Source organism: Macaca thibetana, chromosome 13 (assembly GCF_024542745.1).
Source record: "Macaca thibetana thibetana isolate TM-01 chromosome 13, ASM2454274v1, whole genome shotgun sequence".
Lineage (NCBI taxonomy): Eukaryota > Metazoa > Chordata > Mammalia > Primates > Cercopithecidae > Macaca > Macaca thibetana.
In genome coordinates, this window is record NC_065590.1 from 82,548,334 (window position 1) to 82,573,562 (window position 25,229).

The following is a 25,229-nucleotide window of genomic DNA, read 5'->3' on the forward strand; positions in this document are numbered from 1 at the left end:
TTATGAATAGCAGATTACAAACTGGGTATATTCTGGATACTAGTCCTTTGCCAGTCATATGGGTTGAAAATATCTTCTTTGAGTCTTTGTCTTGCCTTTTAACCTTGCTTATGGTGTCTTTTGTCTTGTAGGTCTTAAATTTTAATGTAAACATTAACTTTTTCCTTTACGTCATTTTAAAGAGGCTATAGAGATATTTTCATATTCATATTTAGGTCATTAAAACACTTAGAGTTTATTTTTGTGTCTTGTATAAGATGAGGATCTAATTTAATTTTTTCCTCCTCATGAATAGTCAAATGTACCAGCATTTATGATGCATGCCATTCTTTCCCCATTGTCACCTCTGTCTCTTATTAAGTCTCTCCAATATGTCTGGGTGTGTTTCTGGGCTTTCTATTATGTAGAGCTATTATGCAGAACCCTTTATTATGTAGAACTCTATTATGGTAGAACTATTTATCCTCATGCTAGTTCCACACTGTTTTAATTTTTTTTTTAGAGACAATGTCTTGCTCTGCCACCCAGGCTGGAATGAGTAGCACAACCACAGCTCACTGCAGCCTTGAATTCCTGGCTCAAGCCATCCTCCCAACTTAGCCTCCTGAGTAGTTGAGACTACAGGTGCATATCCCCACACCTGGCTTTTTGTTTTTTGTTTTTTTTGGTAGAGACAGAGTCTTGCTATGTTGCCCAGGCTGGTCTCAAACTCCTAACCTCAAGCAATCTTCCTGCCTAAGCCTCTCAAAATGGGGGGATTATATGTGTAAGCCATCACATCCGGCCTGCTTTAATCTTTAAAGCTTTGTTTTAAATCTTGATATCAGTAGAGCAAGTATACCCTCATTTTATTAATACTTTAAGATTGCACTGATGCTTCTAAAACAAATTTAGCATCTATTTGTCAAATTCCACGTTGAGATTTTGTTGGAATTCCACTGAATTTACTGATTAAATTTGGAACAATTGTCATCTTTTTACTAGCAACAACGAATTAGAAGATATAATTTCTTTCATAAGTATTTTTTATTTGGATATTCTTCTTGCCTTTCAATTATGACTTTCAGTCTTCTAAGTTTTCAACAGTGTGAATTTCTTTTTTTTTTGAGATGGAGTTTCACTCTTGTTGCCAAGGCTGGAGTGCAATGGCACAATCTTGGCTCACTGCAACCTCTACCTCCCAGGTTCAAGTGATTCTCCTGTCTTAGCCTCCTGAGTACCTGGGAGCATGCCACCACACCTGGCTAATTTTTGTATTTTTAGTAGAGACGGGGCTTCACCATGTTGGCCAGGATGGTCTCAAACTTCTGACCTCAGGTGATCCTCCCGCCTTGGTCTCCCAAAGTGCTGGGGTTACAGGCATGAGCCACTGTGCCTGGTCTGAATGTATTTTTAATTAATTTTCTAGTAAAAAGAATTGTCATTTTTATTTCTTGTTCTTTTATCTAAAATCCTTGCTGAAGTACTCTATTTGTTCTAAATTCCCTATAGATTCTTTAGGATTTTCTATATAAACAGTTGTATTATTTACATATAATTTTGTTTCTTTCTCATGTTTGCTTTTTATATTTCAAAATGACTTAATTTTTAGTGCACTAATGGTATTCATTTTTTGTCTACACTGACATGTACTTAGTCACGCACAAAAAAATAAAACCTGTCATTTAATAGGATTTAAGTCAGGATACTACCTCAGTTCACTATTTTATCCCGTGAATTTAATTATATAACTTTAAACAATACATTTAAACCTCAATTTCTTGATTTAATCAGGCACTGTTATTGCCAACCCACAGCCATTTATTCTCCCCTTCTTTCTTGAAGACAGAATAGATTTTGTTCAGCTGACCATCCCAAATCACACAACTCCAGGGGTAATGCAGGAGTACTTTCAGTCAGCCTTTGTGAACCACTGGCTAAGGGTGTACATGTGACTCAGTTCTGACTAGTCAGACATGTGAAGTATTTTTCCCCCTTTTAAATTTTTTTTTTTTGGTTCCTTTTTTTCTTTTTTTGGTGGGGGATGGGGTGGGAAGACCTTCTGGAAAAAGTTTCCTGGTTTTTGGAAAGAGGTACATAGGAAAGAAACAGTCCCTTTTCTTCTGCTAGTTATAGTTTTGTTTGCCTATGATATTTGTAATCATGGCATGCCAAGGATTGCAGAGCAAAAAGAGAAAGAACCTAGGTCCTTGATAACATCCCTGAATCTCTGAAGTAACCATACCTTGGTCTGCCTCCATTTTGAATTGTCAATTGGGTCAAAGTATTTTCTTTATTGTTTTACTATGCTGAGTTCATCTTTTTTTCTTTCCTTGTGGCTGAAAGCATCTTAACTAAGACAATGACTGAGAACCTTGGCCAGACCTGCTCACAGAAAGCCCTTAAGTGGACACATGGAAAATTCCTAGTATTTGCAGTACAAGTGAAGCTGAGTGACCTACTGCTGAAACAGTAAGAACTTATGGCTTAGAACAGAAAGGACAGGCCTGGATATGTGGCTCATTAGATAGCAGAGTTACTGTCTTAGTTGGCAGTAGAAGTTGTTTTTGCGTATAGACATATCTGGGGTTTATAACATAGTGAGCCCCAAATTCTGTGTTTCTTCGACTTGGTGGATACTTTATACTCTGTTGGGCTACCATGCCATCTCTGGATAGGCATCCATGAGATTTAAAGGAAGCAAAGAACAGCAACTTTCACCTATTTGCATCTTATTCTCATACCTTTGCAGGGCTTCTCTGCTTATCGGCTGTTTCAGGAGCAAAAGAAAGCCAAAACAGCTTTTTTTCTGAACCAAGCATGAATCATCATTCCATTCATTCATGAACCTGACCTAGACCCTTGGTCTGGCCTTGCTCATTGACCCTTTAATATTAGGCAGTATTTACAGAACTTTACATTGTAAAATGAGAAGCTAGCACACCTACACTTTCCTTTACTTTTTTGGTTTAGCCCTTAATCACATACTGCTTGCAGCGTCACTTAACTTTTCAGGTATGTAGTCAAAACGGTTTCCGGTTTTGTAGTCAAAAAGCCAAGCAGTTGCCTGTTTCTTTTATTCCTTGTATTCTTTATAGTACCTAGTACAGTCCCCTTAAATATGCTCTGTGAAAAATTAAACACGGGGAAACTATTAAGCATTTCTTATTCTGGTGCCCTCTATCTAAAGATGAATGGAAAGCTACAAGAAGTAGTTTGTCTTCAATTAATATCTCAGAACATTTATGATTCCTTCTCTTTCTCTTTTCCTCTCTCTTCCTTTAATTCTTCTTTGAATCCTTTACTCCACCCTAGCATTTAAAAAATTATTCCTTTTATTGTTATTCTATCATTTAAAAAAAATTTCCCTTTCTTAGTTCTCCTTTTCTCTTCCTCTCTTTCATCATCTTCCTTTTTTTAAACAGAATGGAAGCACATTTTATATCACATATTATGTTTATTGAATGCAACTTTATAGTAATAGCTAGTATTTATCAACTGCTACAATATGCCAGGCATTATGCTACAAGCTTTACATGTTTTGTCTCATCTATTCCACACAACCAGCAGTGAGGGAAAGGAATTATTAGACTCTTTTTATAGATGAGGAATTAGAGGCTTTAAAAGGTAAATCATTTGATTAAGGCAAACCACCTAAGTTTAGAACTGGGACTTGAAACTAGAACTCTTAAAACCATTATATCACATTGCCTTTCCAGTATAATTTATCTACTTCCTTCTCTTCGTTCCTGAATTAGTAAGTCTCCAGGGAACCTCTTTAAATACTTTCATAAAAATTCAAAGCAATATACAAATCTCATTTTAGAAACTACGAGATTCATAACAAGAAGCAACAATCTACGGCTCAGGTCCCCCTTTCCACAGCATTGTTGTTTTTTTTTTTGAGACAGAGTCTTACTCTGTCGCCCAGGCTGGAGTGCAATGGCATGATCTCGGCTCACTGCAACCTCCGCCTACCGGGTTCAAGCGATTCTCCTGTCTCAACCTCCATAGGAGCTGGGATTATAGGCATGTGCCACCATGCCTGGTTATTTATTTTTTGCACTTTTAGTAGAAACGGGGTTTCGTCATGTTGGCCAGGCTGGTTTCGAACTCTTAACCTCAAGTGATCCACCGGCCTTGGTCTCCCAAAGTGCTGGGATTAGAGGTGTGAGCCACCATGCCTGGTCCATAGCAGACATTTTTAACCATTTGCTCTTGTGGTCCTTAATGATTATCTCCGTATCTGTTGCTTATACAATCTTAAATATTCATGCCACTACGCCTACTCATTTCCTGTCAATACGAGAGAAGATTGAACTCACTCACAACTCCCAGGCCCCCAAACTATCTTTTCCTTCATTCTCTTAATATAAGAACATCACTAGGCATCAATCTCTCCAACCTCAAACAATATAAATAAACTTTATTTTCTGTTCCAATAATCATAAACAGTATCTCTTGATGGTCTACTTTGTAAATTAAGCTGGTTCTCTTAATTTAACAATCGTATGATGTTCCTCTTAAATGGTATGTATCTCAAAAAATAAAAATTAAATTGTCTTTAAGTTGTAGGTCTCAAAGTGCTTTATTAGGAGCCTACTGTCTTTAACTGAAAGGCCCCTTATCCCTTTCCTAGGAGATCAAGGACGGCTCTTCAAATCTTTCATGAAGGTTCCGGGAGTGGACTTGACACTTTTATTGTAGAACTGGGCTGCCTTGCACAGAGTTTTGGAATATACCTTTAAAAAGTATCACCTGCTGGCCAGGCGCGGTGGCTCACGCCTGTAATCCCAGCACTTTGGGAGGCCGAGGCGGGCAAATCACAAGGTCAAGAGATCGAGATCATCCTGGCCAACATGGTGAAACCCTGTCTCTACTAAAAATATAAAAATTACCTGGGAGTGGTGGCACACACCTGTAATCCCAGCTACTTGGGAGTCTGAGGCAGGAGAATTGCTTGAACCTGGGAGGCAGAGGTTGCATGGGCTGAGATCGCATTACCGCGCAATAGCCTGGAGACAGAGTGAAATTTCATCTCAAAAAAAAAAAAAAGTATCAACTGCTAAACAAGAGCACTCACCTGCTGTTGTCCCTGTAATCGCTGTTGTAGTTGAAGTCGAAGCTGGTTAGGTGCAGCCGGAGGTCTGTTTAGAGTTTGCCTGGGCTGCATGCCCATGCCAGGTGAAAAAGCACCTCGGGGAGGTGTTACTTGAACAGGCATCGTCCCCAGTGAAGGTTTTTGCCTGACCATGCCTTGGAAAGGGCTAGGGAGATTGGCAGTAGGAGAAGGAGAAGAGTAAGGCTGGGAATAAAGGTTGGGTCTTTCTTCCATCATCAAAGGTGGTGTTGCTTGTTGTGGTGGAAATCTCTCTGATAATACATCTAATCCGCCCCCCTGTTAGAAAAGAAGCCAGAATATTTTACAAGTAAATTTCTGCCAATAAGTGACATGCTTCTGTATTTCTAGAAAATATCATCATATATTCATTCTGAATTCATGCTCTCCAGAAGTTTACTACCTAAAGAAATCATTTATAAAAGCTGCTTTTGAAATGGAGTAACAGATAGCTGAGATATTTAAAATGTCCGTACAGAGATGGCAATATAGTTAAAATAAAGGCTCCAAATCAATGAAATATAACTAAAAGGTTTGGAAAAAAACTTCATTGCAAAGCCTAAGAATCAATAAACTTTACATTTAATAGCTTACTATAGGAAGTAGATCCTTTTTTTTTTTTTTTTTGAGACGGAGTCTCGCTCTGTTGCCCAGGCTGGAGTGCAGTGGTATCATCTCGGCTCACCACAAGCTCTGCCTCCCGGGTTCATGCCATTCTCCTGCCTCAGCCTCCTGAGTAGCTGAGACTACAGGCTCCTGCCACCAAGCCCGGCTAATTTTTTTGTATTTTTAGTAGAGATGGGGTTTCAGCATGTCAGCCAGGATGGTCTCGATTTCCTGACCTCATGATCCGCCTGCCTCGGCCTCCCAAAGTGCTGGGATTACGGGCTTGAGCCACCGCGCCCGGCCTATAGGAAGTAGATTCTTAAAGGAAGGATCAAGCAGGCATTTTTCTATCTCAGATATAAAATTCATGCTTTTATTTGGAAAAAAAAAAATCCACAGCTGATGTAACAGAAAGCTGTAGTGTTATGGATTCCAAATGTTTTCACTATTACCCACTGTAAGAAATATAAATTGTGACCTATTTGCACACACGCACATGTGTGTATGTGTGTGTGTAAGTATATGCAACTGAAAGCAGTTTCATAAAACATGACATCTTTTTATGGGTTATGCATTCTCACACTTTGTATTCTACACTATTCTACTCTATTTAAAAATGCTGGTCAAGATGCACTAAAGTGCTTTTATCACCCATCATCTAAAAAAGGCTAACCTGGAAGTTGGAATACCATGGAATATACTGGCAGAAGACAAGCGTGAATGAAGGATAAATTAAGCTCTAAAATGAGAAATGATGCTATAAATCTGGATTCTATTCTGGCTGGAGCTTGTAAGATTCTGTTCCATGGTGAAAAGCTAAGACTTATTTCTAATTCTAATTATTATAATACTTTTCTTTAAAAAAACACTATGTATTATATATTTTGATAAGTTTCACAAGGGGTAAATTATAAAACAGCTAAAGCACAGTGGGTACAATATTTTAAAATCTTGCTTAAAATAATTTTCTAGCTTCTTAAGGCTCCATCAGTTAAATAATGTTGACTTTAATAAATACCTGAACAAGTTTGTCAATTCCCAGAGCTCTGTCTAGTTCAGCTAGCTCAGTTTCATCTTTGCCACTAAGGAAGGATACCAGCTGTTCAAGAAGAGCCTTCTCATCATTTCTCCCTTCTACTGTTGTGGGTGGACAGAGAAGCTCATCTAATTGTGAGCTAATACACTGGCTGCAGGATTAAAAAACAAGAAAGTTTCAGACTGACATAGCAAATAATTTATTCAATCTTTATATACATATATAGGTGCAGATTTGGTCTTAGAAAATTCTCTGTTGAGATGCTTGGCAATTCTAATGCCATGGAATGTTCTATGTTTAATGTGCAGAAATTAAATGAGTATTTGGTATGTAGCTTGAATATATTTTTCGTTCTTTTGTCAATCATTGAACTTTGTTCCCATATTCTTCATGTTACAGAAATAGCCTGGAAAATTAACCAACATAGTTAAGAAAGGGGAAATAACTTATAATAAAAGTAAAAACAAAATCAGCCAAAAACTCAGAAAAAATCATTTAGCCTATATTCAGATTTATTCTACTTATTCTATTTATCTATTTTATGAATGCCATTAACTGTTAATAACTGAACCACAACCAAAACAGTACACATTATATTACTTAACTTTTAAAGATGACCAAATCATCTTGATTGTTAACATGACATGATTACCATTTACAAAAGAAATTAAACTGGAAAAATGAAATATGCTAGGTATTAAGCAACAAAACAAATTATTCATTGATTACATGTAGGAAATACACAGTCTAATTCAAATTGATACCAAATGATACATAAAACAGAAATATATACAAAATAAAACTAATCCTAATAACACTAATACAATAATACAATTATTAGCACTCTTCCTTTGGGAAGGTAAATGGGAATACAGTTCCTAGTTAAGGCACTAAACCACAATCAACACTATCTAGTCTTCCCATGGTTGGCAGGTATGAGATGCACTCTGCGTTATGGAATACGGCTGCCTGTGGGGAGTAAGAAATTCAGTTCTTTTTTTTTTCCTTTTTGAGACGGAGTCTCGCTCTGTCGCCCAGGCTGGAGTGCAGTGGCGCGATCTCGGCTCACTGCAAGCTCCGCCTCCCGGGTTTACGCCATTCTCCTGCCTCAGCCTCCCGAGTAGCTGGGCTACAGGCGCCCGCCACCTCGCCCGGCTAGTTTTTTGTATTTTTTAGTAGAAACGGGGTTTCACCGTGTTAGCCAGGATGGTCTCGATCTCCTGCCCTCGTGATCCGCCCGTCTCGGCCTCCCAAAGTGCTGGGATTACAGGCTTGAGCCACCGCGCCCGGCCAAGAAATTCAGTTCTAATCAAGATGTGACATTGAGTAGATGGAAAAAGTATACTTTCCTTTCTTATAACTTCTTGCACCAAATGAAGAGAAATGCTGGACAAATATAACTAAAAGTTCAAGAGCAACATAATTATTGTACTGAGGCCAATTCATCCATAGGTCCCAGATACATCATGGTAATCAATTAAAGTTATACATGAAATATAAAACAATAGCTACATATTACATCAATCTCTTGGTGATTACAATGTATACTAGCCTTGTGGTCATGCAGTCAATAAATCTATTTAATTCAGTGTCTTTCCCTTGCCCCACTACCCTCGCTTTTTTTTTTTTTCCCCTGAGACGGAGTTTCAGTCTTGTTGCCCAGGCTGGAGTGCAATGGCGCGATCTTGGTTCACTGCAACCTCCACCTCCCGGGTTCAAGCAATTCTCCTGCCTCAGCCTCCTTAGTAGCTGGGATGACAGCCGCGCACCACCACGCCTGGCAAATTTTTTGTATATTTAGTAGAGACAGGGTTTCACAATTGTGGCCAGGCTGATCTCAAACTCCTGACCTCAGGAGATCCACCTGCCTCCACCTCCCAAAGTGTTAGGATTACAGGCCAGAGCCACTGCACCGGCCCACTTTTTTTTTGTTTGTTTGTTTTTAAATAAGTATTTACATCTATTAATATCTCACAAAATACCACTGTAGACTGAAATCTAGTTTGGAAAAAATAGTTCTCTGTTTAGAAGTTGGTATCTGATATCTTATAAAATACAAAATGTATTACTTACTCTTCTGATTTATTCTGATTTATAGCTGTCACTGTATTATTTGTCCATGGAATCTGATCGCCTGTTCCTGGTTGTCCAAATTGGTTATCAATTGCTTCCAATTCCAGCTCAGGTAATCCTGATTGAAGAAGAAAAGGTAAGAAGTCATTATCTTAGTGGAGGATAAAATGATAGTATTTTCAAAAATAATATATTGGAGAGTGAGATTTCCCCTTTAAAATATGACTTCAATGATACAAAGGTCACTTATTCAGCAATTTAAACTATCTAGTATGACCATATAATAAAAAGTAAATGAGAAAGTGAAAAAAGATTTCTGAATCAAGGAAAATCTGATATTAAAGTTTGTACATAGGTTAATGTTATCCAGAATCACTCAGGACTTTGTCAGAAATTATTTATTTTAAAGATAAATTTAACAGTTTTGGTTATCTGCTTTTCAGTCACATCGTAACAGAATATGCTTTAAGTAACACAGTGTCATCACCATGAAATGAGAGTGGTGAGCAAAAGATAAAATACATTCTATCAGGGGTAGGAACAGAAACTAGAATCTGAGGCCATGTAGCAAATGAACACAGCTCTACAGTTGCTAATCTTAGAATACAGCTGTACAGTAACAGTATAAGAACTGAGACTTATAATGATGGCTCAAATGAAAAAAGAAGTCGAATTATGTTTTGTAATTGAAGAAAACAGTATATGCATTTTAGAAAGTTTTTCTGTAAGGCTTTTTTGGAAAGCTTTATGGTCATCTCTGTACTATTTATACTAGAAAAAAATTTATAAATAACCTAAATTCCAGAAATTGAGGGACTGATTAATGAATTATGGCATAGATACTGACAATGTGCTGTTAAATGAAAAAAGAAAACATATTCCAAAACATTATTTTCAAGATGACTGTTTTTATAAACTATTTCATATATATTAATATAAAAAATTTCTGGGAGGGTACACACAGATACACACACACACACACACACACACTTTAGATCCACTTTAGGTAGTCAGATTAAAGGCTACTTTTCTTTCTATGATGGTTATTACAAATAACCATCCAATGGGTGGTATTACAACCAACCAATGGTGAGAAATAAAAGTTATATAAACATATTTACTTTTAAATGTATATAATTACAGCTTTCGATTAACCTAAAATGAATATATATTAATTGATCATTGTTATGGGCTGAATTGTACCTCCCGCCAAATTAATATGCTGAAGTCCTAACCCCTGGTATCTCAGAATGTGACCATATTTGGAGACAGGGCCTTTAAAAAGGTAACTAAGTCAAAATGGGTCTTTACAGTGGGCCCTAATCCAGTAAGACTAGTGTTTTTCCAAGAAGAGGAGATTAGGAGAAAGATAATACAGACAGAGGGATACCCTGACCCAGAGAGAAGAGGGCCATCTCCCAGCCAAGAAAAGAAGCCTCAGAAGAAATCAAAACTACTTTAGGCTTTCAGAATTGTGAGAAAATAAATTTCTGTTGTTTACGCCACCTAGTCAGTGGTATTTTGTTATAGTAGCCCAAACAGAATCTTTTTTAAAAAACTAAAATAGCCTTGGAGTTTGTTTTAAGGGAAAGCTTATTGAGGTAGAATCCCTCATTCGAATGAATGAAGAATAAGTAGATTTAAGGATGCCTCCCAAAATGTACTTAATGATAGTTACCGAACATTATTAACTACATAATTCATGCAAGGCTCACTTTTAAGTGAAGTATAGTCAATATTTAGTATAAGAGAGAAATAAAAGTTATATAAACACATTTACTTTTAAATGTATATAATTACAGCTTTCAATTAACCTCATCTCTATCATGACAAATGATAGAGAAATCAAATTCTGTAGGATTCTGAAAAACACAACAAACAGAAACAACCAAACTAAAACAACAACAAAAATGGGAAATAATCACTTACTTTCTGTCATTATTTAAATCAGAAAGTTGGTCAAAGATTATCTAAAACTGTCCCATTGCTCTGCCTACATGTTAATTCCTTAATCTTACTTCAATAAATCTAATCTTAATTATTATAACCAAAATTAATTAATTTAAAAGTCTAAGAAAATTTACATGGCTGTCCAGTGTCTACTATCAAGTTTTACAAGACAGTTTATTTGACTCAATAATAGGACACAGTATCTAATTTTACTAGTCTTGAAAAAAATGTTAAGAAAATAAGTTGGATAAAATATTTTCAAAATAAGACTCACATACTGAGTTTGGTGACTAAGCAAACAAAAATAAACAAAAAAATCCCCATACTAATAAAATTTTGATTCAATAAAAAGTTTTATTTGAATAGACTGTATGCTTAAAAGAAGTTGGTTTTTATTCTGAAAGTCATTTCAACCTTTTGTGACTTCCTTTAGAAACTGCCTTCTGTAAAAAATGTGGTTTGTTTCACCTATTTCTTCTAGGAAATGCACAGGCTCTCTCTCTTTGTCCAGAGAATAAATGAAATATTTTTGGTCATTTCTGTGATACAAACATGAGTAAGTATACATGTAATACAAGACAATACAGTCATTTTTGCTGGAAACAGGCAGCTGAAGTAGGGGCAGAAAACAAGCCCTAGGGAACCCCTGATCAAGCTATTAACATTTGTTATCTTTGCAAAGGGCTCGACATCATACTTCCTCCATTTAAAATATAGCTAAAAGGGACACTGAATCCAGCAAACAAAACAAAACAAAAAACAAACAAAAACCCTTATATTAAGAAATAATTTAAAAATTTCTGTCACTTCCAAGATTAGGCTATAGAAAAAAAATTTCTGTACACCAAGTAGAGAGCATTTTCTTAACCATAAGGGTGGCTTTTGCACATTCTACTCTTCTAACAGTTGATTTAGTATCTACTGATTCTGATATTCACAGTTAATTTTTTCAGCTGTTGCTAAGGAAGTTTCTGGCTTAGTTTTGGGTTGCATTTGGCAGTAACTGCACAGTAGTTACAGTGTTTTATTTTTTTCAAAACATGATGTAGACAAAGAACTAATTTTTCTAATATATAAAAAATTCTATAAACCAATAGGATAAAACCCAACAAAACAATAGGTAAATAGAGAATATGAACATAAATGAATATATAAAATCATTCAAATATGATCTAATTCATGATAAAAGAAATATAGATTAAAATGACATTGAGATACCTAAAAAAAATAAAACCATCAGATGGGCAAAAATGAGAAAGTACATAATTCAATGTATTGGCAAGGATATACAGAAATGGAAACATTATCAGTTAGAGTATAAGCTGAAACAATTGCTGGAAAGGACTATTTGGCAATATCTATCTATTGACCCAGCAATTCTATTCAGAACTTGTATCTCAGATATACTGTCACATGTGGTAAATTATCTCTATATAAGATTATTCATTACAGCTCTGTAATAGCAAAAGATACCTATCAGGCTACTGGTTAAGTAAATTCTGGCACAACTGTAAGAAGTTGTACAGCTATAAAAAAAAGAATAAAGATGCTCTTTATGCACTGATACAGAATGACATCCATAGAACATTAAGTGAAAAAATGACTAAGATACAGAACAGCTAATGTGCATAGTATGACACTATTTGTATTTTAAAAAGGGAAGTCTACGTACGTAATTTTTGAAGGTACAGAAAAAACAATACTGCTAGAAAGAGATTTTTCAGTATATATTTAAAAATTTTTTTGAATGCTGAATCATGTGAATATCTTAATCACTAAAAATAAATAAATAAATGAACAAAAACCATGAAATGTAACCTCAAATGATTTTTTTTTTTTTTTTTTTTTTTTTTTTTTTGAGACAGGGTCTCACTGTCACCCAGGCTGGAGTGCATTCGGCTCACTGAAACCTCCACCTCCTGGGGCTCAAGTGATCCTCTGGTCTCAGCTCCCCAAGTAGCTGGGACTACAGGCGCATACCACCATGCCTGGCTAATTTTTGTATTTTTTGTAAAGAGGGGGTTTCAACATGTTGCCCAGGCTGAAAAATTGATCTTTTTAAGTACTGAAAATGTTGCATGTGAACATAATGATGTTTATAGTTATATAATATTTTTGATGTACTACAAATTAATAACATTAAAATAAATTATCCCAGAATGTATATGTTCACAGAACACAAAAACAACCGCCTCACATGGTCATTCACTTATTCCAGTGATGTCAATGCTTAAATATTTCTGGAATTCTTCAGGAACTCAACCAGTCCACATGTCCTTCAAGAAACTAAGTTTCCTCATAGGTACACTTATTTTTAGTTTTTGATTAAAAAAAAAAAAGCATTATTCTTTTTAGATCAACATATTTGGTTCCACATAACTCTGGACATTTTCAAAAGTGAAATCTACCCTCAAAGAATAGGGATTTGAAGATAGTCAAAAGGACATAGCAAAGGTTTTGAAGGTACCGCCAAAGAGGCATGCTGTACACATTCTGATCAACAATACCCTCATAAAAGCTGTCTCCATTGAAAAAGCAGTATTTACCTGGATGTGCTCTGGTAGAATATTTCTAACAAAATTATTTAAATCACTTGGCCACATTGCTCAGAGGGGTGTGTGTGTGTGCATACAAATAGCATGTTTTGAAACCAGGTGGATTGAGATTTAAATCCTGGTTATTCTACAAATATTAGTTGTATTACTTTGGGGAAGTTTTTGTCTGTGTGTGTTTATGTGTTTCCCTTTTCTCTGGACCTTTGTTTTCTCATTTGTAAACGAACCCAAGGAGACTTGTGGTTCAATGTGGCAGATTTATCACTTATATTTTATTTTCTCTTCAAAAACATGACTGAAATAACTAAAGAAAGAAAAAAGGGGAACAGAAATCTACAGCTGAAGGAAAGGCAGAAGAAATTTTCATGGCAGCAGACTAAAACAACAAAGGATTTCTGAAAGACAAAACACAAATGGAAACAAACTGATTGTGAAACTTCAACTAAACTAAAACACTTGCAACAGGAGAAAGAGATTTTCCAAAGAGGGGAATTTTCTCAGAACACCAGAACAACTCCAGGCTCAGTGGTCATTTGAGCAAATAAAGGAACAGCCATGGGCAATTGCTGGGATAATTATGGATGGCTGAACAGCTGCTGCCAGGCCATTGCTCCGAGTGCAGCTGACTCTGGCACCTGTTCATGGGATTACAATTGTGAGCATATGACTAAAAATGGGAGTTCTGCCCAGGGAATCTCCCAAAGGGGATGCTCGGGCTGCCACAAGGGGTTTCCCCACCTCCAAGGCCTATTCCTCACAACAACTGAGAAGTAGGGCTTCTATAATCAGAATCTACATTCACTGCCAGGGGAAAAGGGCTTCTCACTTTAGCTAAAGAAACACGCTAGCTACCAATATTTTAAAATTCTAGACCTTTTTCAATATATATGGAGAGACAGTCAAAATTGACCAAACTTTCAAGAAAAGTCAACAGTAGGAAGAAAGCAACTTTAATGAAGAAAGTAATGTTGAAGAAAAAAGGGTTAGTATAGAAAATGAGTGAACCCCAAATCACAATAAATATCATCATACAGATTAAAAAGTCTATTACATCCATAAAAAGTAATAGACTCCTAAGAAATATAATGTTTAGAAATCTTAAAATTATAGCTATGATGAAACGATCTCAATTGGACTGAAGGGCAGAATGGACATAGCTAAAGATTTAGTTTTGATCTGGAAAGTTGAGCTCAGAGATTCTCTCAGAACACAGTGCAAAATGGCAAAGAAAAATATTAGAAAAAAGGTAAGTGTCATGGGGGATAGAGCCATTACTTCTAACTGTGTATCTCAGGTGGTGAAGGAGGATGATAAACGATCTTATGCAAGATATTTGAACTTGATACAGTTTAGCTAAGATTGAAGACTAAAGTAAAGAAAGGTGCTTGATTTTCCTGGGCGGGCACAAGCTTAAGATGTGGGCCAATGAATAGTAGACTCTGGTTATAGTAAACAGTAGCGATGGACAATTTAGAGGTAAGAGTGGGGCAGAGAATCAGAAGTGATTCTTTTCTTCTTCTCTTTATATGCTATCATATTTTTGTTCCCATCTTTTTTCTTTCTTTTTCCTTCTGCAATCCTTAATTCTTTTTTCCTTTTTCACATCCAACTTGTTTCTCTAGCCTTATGGCCTCTGAATTCTTTTTTCTTTCCTGTCTATATCTACACATTGTAGACTGGTTGTCTCCAGCTATTGACCTCCCCATATCTACCTCGGTATCTTCCCCTCTATGTTCTTGGCCTTTGCAAACATATCAGCACAAGGTGAAACAGATTTTGGCCTATTTACATACTTTCACTTATGGAGCTGTACTCAAGAGGGGAAGCCTCAAGGGAGAAAAAGGTTATTTGCCTCAATACAGACTATGAAAGAAAACACCCCACTTTCACAACGTGCAAAGCTAGCAGATACTTTCTATTTCTATTAATTCTAGTTTTCATCAATTTAACACACATACATAATTTAATAAGTCAGAACCAAGAGGCCCATAATAAATAATAGCAGTTTCTTGCCTCACTCCTTCCAGTCACTTAGTTACCTCCTTCTCCATAGAGGCAACCATCTGCAACTCTGAAAATTGTTTACTTTGGCATTGCCTATTTGTTTCTAAATATGCATATACTGCTATTTCTTGATGTCTCAATTTTAGATTTACCGACTTTCCCTCATTATAGATGAGGTCTTAGCTCTTCCGTATGTACCCCTCTTACTACCATCCTGGTTCCCAATTCCCTAACAGAGATCATAGTTTTTTATAAAATCAAAAGTTAATATTTTGATGCTTATGATTATGCAAATATTGCTCACTGCTAAGTCAAATTGTGCACTTTGTTTGAACCTCCTCTCTTGTGCCCTAATTTTTTCTGGAGTTAATAATTTTCTTATTTTTTCATTTGTCAGTGGTTCTAGTAGAATTTATCAGATGTTTCAACTTTTTGACATAAATCTATCAATAACATTTTCTATAAACTCAAGGAGATCAATTCATTTCTTCCCCAGAGGCCTCCTTTCTAGAGGATTTGTCAGGCCCCCAGTTCAATATGCACTGGTTGTTCCCTAATCTTGTTGATCAGGTGTCATTCCTGGGCTTCCTTTCAGATCCTTTGCTTCCTCTGTCTCTTTTGGTTTTCCCCTGTTTGCTTAAGTACATCCTCCAGGACCTTTGCTAGAAAAGGTGAATATATCAAGCAAATAAAACCTGAGGCCTTTTATATCTGAAAATGCTTTATTCTTTCTTTTACAACTACCAGAAATGTGATACCTAATTATTGGCTGGAAATCATTCTACTCTCAGATATTTCTAAACTAAACCTTATTGATGTATAATTTACACACAATAAAATGCACCCATTTTAAGTTCAAATTTTGTACAGTTCAACAAATTTTGAGAAAGGTGTAAACCCAGGACTTTCCACTCAAATCAAGAAAACAAAATATTTCTATCACCTCTAAAATTTCCTTCATGTTCCTTGGCTATCAATCTTCCCTAACTCAGGCAAACAATGATCAGACCTCTATTACTACAGATTAGTTTTGCCTGAGAGCTTAAAAAAAAATTCTGAATATATATGGCTTTTTTCACTTAGAATGTTTCCAAGAATAATTCATCCCATGTAATAGTATTATGTTTCCTTCTTTTTCATTGCTGAGCAGTGTTTCATTTTATGAATACACCATTTGTTGATGGACATTTAGTTTGTTCCGGTGTAGGAGTATTTTTTTTTTTTTTTTTGACAGAGTCTCATTTTGTAGTCCAGGCTGGAGTGCAGCGGTGCGATCTCGGCTCACTGCAAGGTTCAAGTGATTTTTGTGCCTCAGCCTCCCTAGAAGCTGTGATTATAGGCGCCTGCCACCACACCCGGCTATTTTTGTATTTTTTTTAGTAGAGATGGAATTTCACCATGTTGGCCAGACTGGTCTCGAACTCCTGACCTCAAGTGATCTGCCTGCCTCAGCCTCTTAAAATGCTGGGATTACAGGCGTGAGCCACCGCGCCTACCCAGTTTGGGGCTATTTTGAATAAAGCTGTATGGATATTTGTAGTCAAGTATCTTTATGGACATGGACTTTCATTTCTCTTGGTTAAATACCTAAAAGTTGGATTGCTGGGTTACATGGTAAATGCATGATTAACTTTATGAGAAATTGCTGAACGATGTTCCAAATTTGCTACACCATTTTACATTCCATTAGCAATGTAAAAGTTCAAATTGTTCTACACCCTTGCCATCATTTGGTATTGTTAGTTTTTGGGCATTCTAATGGGTATGCAGTGGTATTGTACTGTAGTTTTAATTTGCATTTCCTTGACGATTAAAGATGTTAAGTATCTTGGCAGAGAGCGGTGGGTCATGCCTGTAATCCCAGCACTTTGGGAGGCCAAGGCGAGTGGATCACTTGAGGCCAGAAGTTCTAGACCAGCCTGGCCAACATGGAGAAACCCCATCTCTACTGAAAATACAAAAAAAATTATCCAAGCATGGTGGCGCACACCTGTAATCCCAGCTACTCGGGAGGCTGAGGCATGAGAATTGCTTGAACTTGAGAGGCGGAGGTTGCAGTGAGCGGAGATCATGCCACTGCACTCCAGCCTGGGCAACAGAAAGACTTAAAAAAAAAAAAAAAAGATACTAACCATTTTTTCACGTGCTGATTTGCCATTTTCCTATCTTCCTTTGTGAAATGTCTTTTAAAATCCTTTGCCCAGTTTTTAGATTGGACAGTTTTTCCTACTACTGCATTAGTGCGGTACATTTGTTAGAACTGATAAGCCAATATTGACACATTATTATTAACTAAAGTCCACAGTTTACATTAGACTTACATGTACAACTCTTTGTGTTGTACATTCTGTGGATTTTGATATTTTGACAAATACATAATGACAAGATACATGTCATTGCATAGACATGATTTATATATATGTAAGTGTATATGTCTATATATATTTATTTATATACACATAATATGAACACAGGGGATTTTTGGTATGATATTTATCACATAGAATCCCATGTTCTCTTTATTCATCCTTGCCTTTGGCAACCACTGACAACAAACCCCTGGCAACTGCTGATCTTTTGACTGTCTCCACAGCTTTGCCTTTTCCAAAATACGGTTGGAATTATACAGGATGTAGCCTTTTCAGATTGGCTTCTTCTCAGCAATGTCTTTCCGTGGCTTGATAGCTTCCAAGTTTTGGCAACCATGGATAAAGCTGCCATAAACATTCATGTGCAGGTTTTTGTGTGAACATAAGTTTTCAACTCATTTGGGTAAATATCAAGGAGTGCGATTGCTGGATCATATGGTAAGAGTATGTTTAGTTTTGTAAGAAACTGCCAAAATGTCTTCCAAAGTGGCTGTACCATTTTGTATTCTCACCAGCAACGAGAGTTCCTGTTGCTCTACATCCTCGCCAGCATATTGTTGTTTTAATTTGCAATTTTCTAATGACATGCGAGTTGGGCATCATTTCATATGCTTACTTACCATCTGTATATCTTCTTTGGTGAGGTGTCTGTTCAGATCTTTTGCCCATTTTTAAATTGAGTTGCTTGTTTTCTTATTGTTTCATTTTAAGAGTTCTTTGTTTATTTTGGGTATCACTCCTTTATATCAGATATGTGTTTTACAATGTGAGTCAGGAGATATTTTCTTTGCTTCTATTTTTTGGAAGAGATTATAGAGAATATAATTTCTTCCTTAAATGTTTGCTAGAATTACAAGTGGGTTTAGCCCAGTGATTTCTGTTTTGAAAGGTTATTGATCATTGATTCATTTTCTTTCAAGGTGGTCTTTAAAGAGTAGAAGATTTAACATTTAATGAAGTCTAATGTATCAATATTTTTTCCTTCACAATTAGCACTTTTTGTGCCCTATGAAAAATGTGTCTATCTCAATGACTTTTTTTTTGTTGTTGAAAAGCTTTATAGTTTTATATTTAAGCCTATGATCAACTCAAAATAAGTTCACTTTTTTGTGTATGGGATGAGGAGAGGGGTAAAGGTTCATTTTTTTCTACATGTTCAGTTGTTATATCACCATGTATTGAAATGATTATTTTTTGTTTGATTACTTTGGTGTCTTTGTTGAATGTCAATTTGCCATATAAATGTGGGTCTGTTTCTGGACTCTCCATTATTTTGCATTGATCTATATGTCTATTTTTATTCCAAAACCACACCATCTTGATGACTGGTGCTTTACAGAAGTATTAAAATCAAGTAGTATAAATACTCCCAAGTTTTCTTTTCTTTTTTTTTTTAAGTGGTTTTGGTTATTTCAGGACCTTTGCATTCTCATATACATTTTAGAAAAAGCTTGTCAAATTTTACTAAAATGCCTGCTGGGATTCTTTTTTTTTTTTGAGACAGAGTCTCGCTCTGTTGCCCAGGCTGGAGTGCAGTGGTGTGATCTCGGCTCACTGCAATCTCAGCCTCCCGGGTTCACACCATTCTCCTGCCTCAGTCTCCCGAGTAGCTGTGACACCAGGCACCCACCACCACGCCTGGCTAATTTTTTGTATTTTTTTAGTAGAGACGGGGTTTCACTATGTTAGCCAGGATGGTATTGATCTCCTGACTTTGTGATCCACCTGCCTCAGCCTCCCAAAGTGCTGGGATTACAGGCGTGAGCCACCGTGCCCGGCCACCTGCTGGAATTTTTATTGGGATTACATTAAATTTACATGGGTTGATTTTGGAATAATTGACATCTTGACAAAACTGTGTCTTACAATCCATGAAAATGGTATCCCTCTCCATTTATCTGGCCCCCTCTAATTTCTCTCAGCAAAGTAGTTTTCAGTGTAGAGTACTGCACATGTTATTCCATCTAAAATTTATGTCTTAACATTTTATGTATTTTGTAAATTGCTTTTTCTATATCATTATCCAATTGTATGTGACTGATATATAGAAATACAATTGATTTTTTAAAATACTGAGTACACATATTGTGACTTTGCTAAGTTCATTTAATTCAAGTAGCTTTTCCTCTCACTTCTTTAGGATTTTCTACACACAGGACACTTATAGAGTATTTTTCTATTAACAAAATGCATTTTTAACTTCAGCCTCTAGCCTCATATATTATACTATTTCATAGAAAACAGTATTTTCCCATTTATTCTACCCTATCTGTGGTACTATTACTGTCACACATTTTTCTTCTACATATTACATATATAATTCACTGTTATTATTTTTGCTTTAAACAGTTATTTTTCATTTAAATAAACTAACAAATGAGAAAAAATAATTTTCCATTTATTCATACCTTTACTTATCCGGCTCTCTTATTATTTTCTGTAGGTTAGAGTTTCCATCTGGATTCATTTTATTTTAGCTTGAACAATACTGTAATCTGCTGGTGACAAATTTTCTCAGTGTGGTTTGTTTGAAAACATCTTTATTTCACCTGCATTTCTGAATGATACTGGATATAGAAAGGTAGTTGTTTTCTTATCTTTGTTCATCGTATATCATTTTCTATCTTTTTTCATCTCTATCATTTTGAATGATACTAAGTATAGAAAGTTATTTTTTTCTTGTTTATCTGACATAATGTGTCATTTTTCTTTGTTTTAAGATTTTTATTTTAGCAATTTGATTATGACACAGCTTGTAGTAGTTTTCTTTGTGTTTATTTTGCTTGGGATTCATTAAACTCTTGGATTTGTAGGTTTATAAATTTCCATAAATTTGTGGCTGTTATTTTTTCAAAAATTTCACCTGCTCCCCATTCTTCCATAATTATGTATTATTTGTACATTATGTGTATATTAGACTGCTTTGTATTGTTCCACAGGTGACTGAGGTCCTTGATAATTTTGTGGTATTTTTTTCTCCTCTAATTTGAATAGTTTCTAATACTATGTCATGTTTATTGCTCTTTTTTTTTTTTTTTTTTTCCTGCAGTGTCTAATCTACTGGTAGGCCCTCCAACAAATTTTTCATTTTAAATATTGTATTTTTCAGTGCTACCAGCTCTACTTGGCTCTTTTTTTTTTGAAGTTTATATCTCTTCCTTCATTATGTTCATGTTTTCCTTTAAGTTCTTCAACATATTTAGAATAGCTATTTTCAAGTCTTTTTCTATTAATTCTAACATCTTTGTCACTTCTGGATCTATTAACTGACTTTGTTTGGGTATGGGTCACAGTTTCTTGCCACATCATGTGTCTTAATTTTTTTATTATATGTTGGAGACTATGAATAAAATGTTGCTGAATATCTGAATTTTGGTGTCCTCTTTAAAAACTATTGAATACTGTTCTTTCAGACAGTTAATTTACTTGTACATCAGCTTGATCCTTTTGAGCTTTGTTTTTAAGATGTCAAAGCAGGTCTAGAGTAAATTCACGTTAAAGTGAGGCCATTTTCTACTAAATGTCCCAGATGTTCAAGGTGGTCTACCGACTCCTTGGTAGACTGGTCAGGACTTGATTATCTTCCAATCTTGTGTGAGTTCTGGTAGTTGTTCAGCTCACTCCTTCCTGATAGCTGTTCTTCCTTCACAAACTGTTCTTTGCCCCACTTGATGGAGTATTGTTGAAAACATGCACAGTGTAGTATTCAGCCAAGGATTTAAAACAACCCTGATTCAGATTTCTGTTGCTCTTTTTCTACATATCCTTCTCTTCTCAGGTACTTTGTTCAGCAAGTTATAGCTGCCCCAATGTCACTGAACTCCTATCACTATTTTCTGAGTTTAGTAAAATATCCATGCTTATTTTGGGTTCCTCCTACCTTTACTTGGTTTGGTAAACGTCTCCAAGAAAAAAGTTGAGATGACTGTAGAGCTCACCTGACTTGCTTCCTTCTCAGAGAGATCACAGTCTCACACTGCCTATTATCTATTGTCTTACAAGAATTGTTTAATATATTTGCTCTTTTTCCCATTATTTACAGTAGGAGGACTAGACCAGTGCCAATTATTGTTGTCCCAGTTGAAAGTAGAAGTCCTCTTTCTCAAATCATCAATGTCTTCTGGTTCCAACATTACCTTTGAGAAATTCCTGATTCACTGTATGGAATTAACAACTTCTCTCTGAAAGGTTTTAGAATCTTTTCCTTATCTCTCATGTTCCAGAATGATATGATGACAAGCTTTGGTACAAGTATTTTTTTTTTCCATTTGTGTTGGGTACTTGTTGAAACATTGTAATCTGGGGAAGCAAGTCCTTTAGTTAGTTGCAGAAAATTCTCTTATATTTTTTGATGAATTTCCCCCTAATTGTTTGTTTAATTCTTTTATTTTTTTAAATTAAATTAAATTTTTAAAATTAACTAATTAATTATTTTTGAGACAGAGTTTTGCTCTTGTTGCCCAGGCTAGAGTGCAATGGCACGATATCGGTTGACTGCAACCTCTGCCTCCTGGGTTCAGGTGATTCTCCTGCCTCAGCCTCCCGAGCAGCTGGGATTACAGGTGCCTGCCACCATGCCCAGCTAATTTCTGTATATTTTTAGTAGAGACAGAGTTTCACCATGTTGGTCAGGCTGGTCTTGAACTCCTGACCTCAGGTGATCCACTTGCCTCAGCCTCCCAAAGTGCGAGGATTACGGGCATGAGCCACCGTGCCCAGCCTGTTTGTATAATTCTTAATCATTATTGGCCCTCTGAGGTGGACCTTGTAATTTCCTTAACTTTTTCTGCCCTACTTCCCATTTGTCTTTCTGGGAGCATCTTTTTGTTCTTTCTGGAAGCTTTTCTAAGCTGTATGATCTTACATTTCTCTTATTAAAAAAAAAAAATGTTGGATACCTAATTTCTAAGAGTTTTTTCTGTTTTTTGTCCCTTTTTTTCCCCTTTCCACATTTTCAGGGATAACACATTTTTATCTTTCTAAGATTTCTAGTAGTTTTTTTCTTTTTTGGTTTATACATTTATTATGTATTTCCACTGCATACTTTTTCTGTTTATTTCCTTTTTTTCCTTTCAAGTTGCGGAGTTTCCTCCAAGTACTGATGATTCTTGACTGTGTCTGTTCAGTCAAGTCAGTGTCCTAAAACATGGACTGAGAGGGCTGAGTGCTAGGCTTGTCTCTCCTGGTATCCTTCATTGTTGGATGATGAGATAGCAGAATGGCTTTTGTACTTATATACTCACATCCAGACATCTTTCTGCCCATTCAATGTCCCCTGAGAAAATTCTTTCAGTCCACCATATTGGATGGGGAAGGAGATAAGGACCCCCAAACCAATCAATATGCAGACTTTCATTTGATCTCTTTTCAGCCTTGCATCTTACTGTTTCCTCAACTGTGCCTGGTATTCCAGTCTAGAGTCTCACTGCTTCAATCAGAAGAAACTTTCAAAATCATTTAATCTATTCTTATATTGCAGATAAAGAGAATTAAGGTTCAAAAAATGCACTTCCTTGAGGTAAGACTGTTAATGACTGGAGAATGTGAGATTTGAATCTAGGCTTCTGACTCTTCCTCTAAAGCTCTGGTCAGCTAAAATACTGCCTCCAAATATGTCACAGATGATTCAAGATTATTCTTTGCAGCTGTCTGAAATCTTGGCAAACTATCAGTAATTGGGTCATGACAGCTAAAAGTTCCAGTTGGATTGAAATAACTGAAGTCCCACATCCGATACCATCAGAAAAGGGACAGGACTAAGGTCGGAAATCCAGACTAATTTTGAAAGTGAGCTGATTAGTTTCCTTTAGTTTCAAGGTCATACAATGGAATTCTTACCACTGGTTTTTTCAACATCAAAATGTGATGGGTAAAAAAAATCTGACAGCCTTATTTTCATAAATTTAATGTATAAAACTATCAAAGTGTCTCTCAACTAGGAAAATGCTAACTTGGGTTAGAACAATAACATATTTTAACACAGCTGTCTCCTAAGCAACTTCATGGAAAACTCATTCTCTGGTATAACATGTATTACTTGAGAAAAGAAATTCCATAATCAGGAATGTTTGGGAAATGTTGGGTAAAAGAAATCTAAACTACTTTCTTTAATACAAGACTTCTCAAAACTGCTAACAGGCATTGAAACATCAATACAAAATGTACGGAATATGTAGCATTTGCCCAGTGTATTTTAGTACCAAATCTTTTATTTCTGCACCTCACAGGATTAGTTTTCAAGGAAGATATCTGGAAACAATCTGACCCAATACTGTATTTCTGAAAGTCCTGTTATGGGGTGTTTTGGGTGAGACAACAAAATTTTTCTCCTTAACATCAACTGCTCACCTTAACATTAATTACAAAAGGGTAGAGGTTATAATTTAAAATATACATGATGCATGAAGTTCACATGCCTAAATATAACTGTTTTATTATTTATAGAGGCATTAATAAAAAGATATTTCACTCTTAAGCCAAGGATCTGTGTAATACTGGTGAGAGACAAAATGCTAATCCACATTATCACTAAACGTTTAAAATGAGGTGTTGTCCCCAAAACATACTATTTAGCCTGGAAGTGGGTCTGGCAGTGGCGGACTGAAGTGAAGCTGGCAGGATCTCCGATTTGATGGTTACGCTGGTGACCGCACCATCCATCCTGTCTGTCTCACATAAGCCTGGCAACTGTGCTGCCTTCTCCAGCGTGGGCAGTAACTGATCAAACTGGTCAAGGTCAGCTGTAAACTAAGAACGGAAACCAAAGTTAGAGGACATATATTCTATACTTTCACCTGAAACAACGCAGAAAAAAGGCTGCTTCTTTAAACTATGAATTCAGTGTGACTTTGAGAGAAGAAAGAAAGAAGAAATAATTAGAATGATTGGGGCTACTTGGAAATTACACGAGCTACTATTCCATGGGGGAAAATATTTGGATGCTTCTGATATAGTATTCATATACTGCAGGATATAAATAATATACATATATTCGGCTACTATATCTTGGTATAAAAATCTATGTATAAAAAAAGATTGGACTGGAAAAAAGTGTCAGTAGTACTGTGTTACGATGATGGCATTATTATTGATTTTTTCCTGTCATATTTTTCAAAATTTCATAAAATGACTTACTTTAAACTTATATTGATTCAACTTTTTTTTTTTTGAGATCGAGTCTCGCTCTGTCGCCCAGGCTGGAGTGCAGTGGCTGGATCTCAGCTCACTGCAAGCTCCGCCTCTCGGGTTTACGCCATTCTCCTGCCTCAGTCTCTCGAGTAGCTGGGACTACAGGCGCCCACCACCTCGCCTGGCTAGTTTTTTGTATTTTTTAGTAGAGACGGGGTTTCACCATGTTAGCCAGGATGGTCTCGATCTCCTGACCTCGTGATCTGCCTGTCTCGGCCTCCCAAAGTGCTGGGATTACAGGCTTGAGCCACTGCGCTCGGCCTTGATTTAACTTTTTTATAATTTAAAAAAGTTTGGGAAACTTTTTCATAAATTATGTATCAGCTTTAAAGATATCAAAAAGATTACTT

General features: G+C 36.1%; 1 protein-coding gene across 9 annotated transcripts in view; it reads right to left on the reverse strand.

The window, feature by feature from the left end:
- NCOA1 (nuclear receptor coactivator 1) overlaps positions 1 to 25,229 on the reverse strand; it is a 279,136-nt gene that overhangs the window by 37,716 nt on the left and 216,191 nt on the right. For all 9 annotated transcript variants that reach the window (XM_050753579.1, XM_050753584.1, XM_050753581.1 and 6 more), the window contains 4 exons: positions 24,258 to 24,438; positions 8,814 to 8,931; positions 6,723 to 6,891; positions 5,063 to 5,377 (listed from right to left, as the gene is read on the reverse strand). In XM_050753579.1, the coding sequence (XP_050609536.1) occupies positions 5,063 to 5,377; positions 6,723 to 6,891; positions 8,814 to 8,931; positions 24,258 to 24,438 (783 nt within the window). The remainder of the gene's footprint in view (positions 1 to 5,062; positions 5,378 to 6,722; positions 6,892 to 8,813; positions 8,932 to 24,257; positions 24,439 to 25,229) is intronic.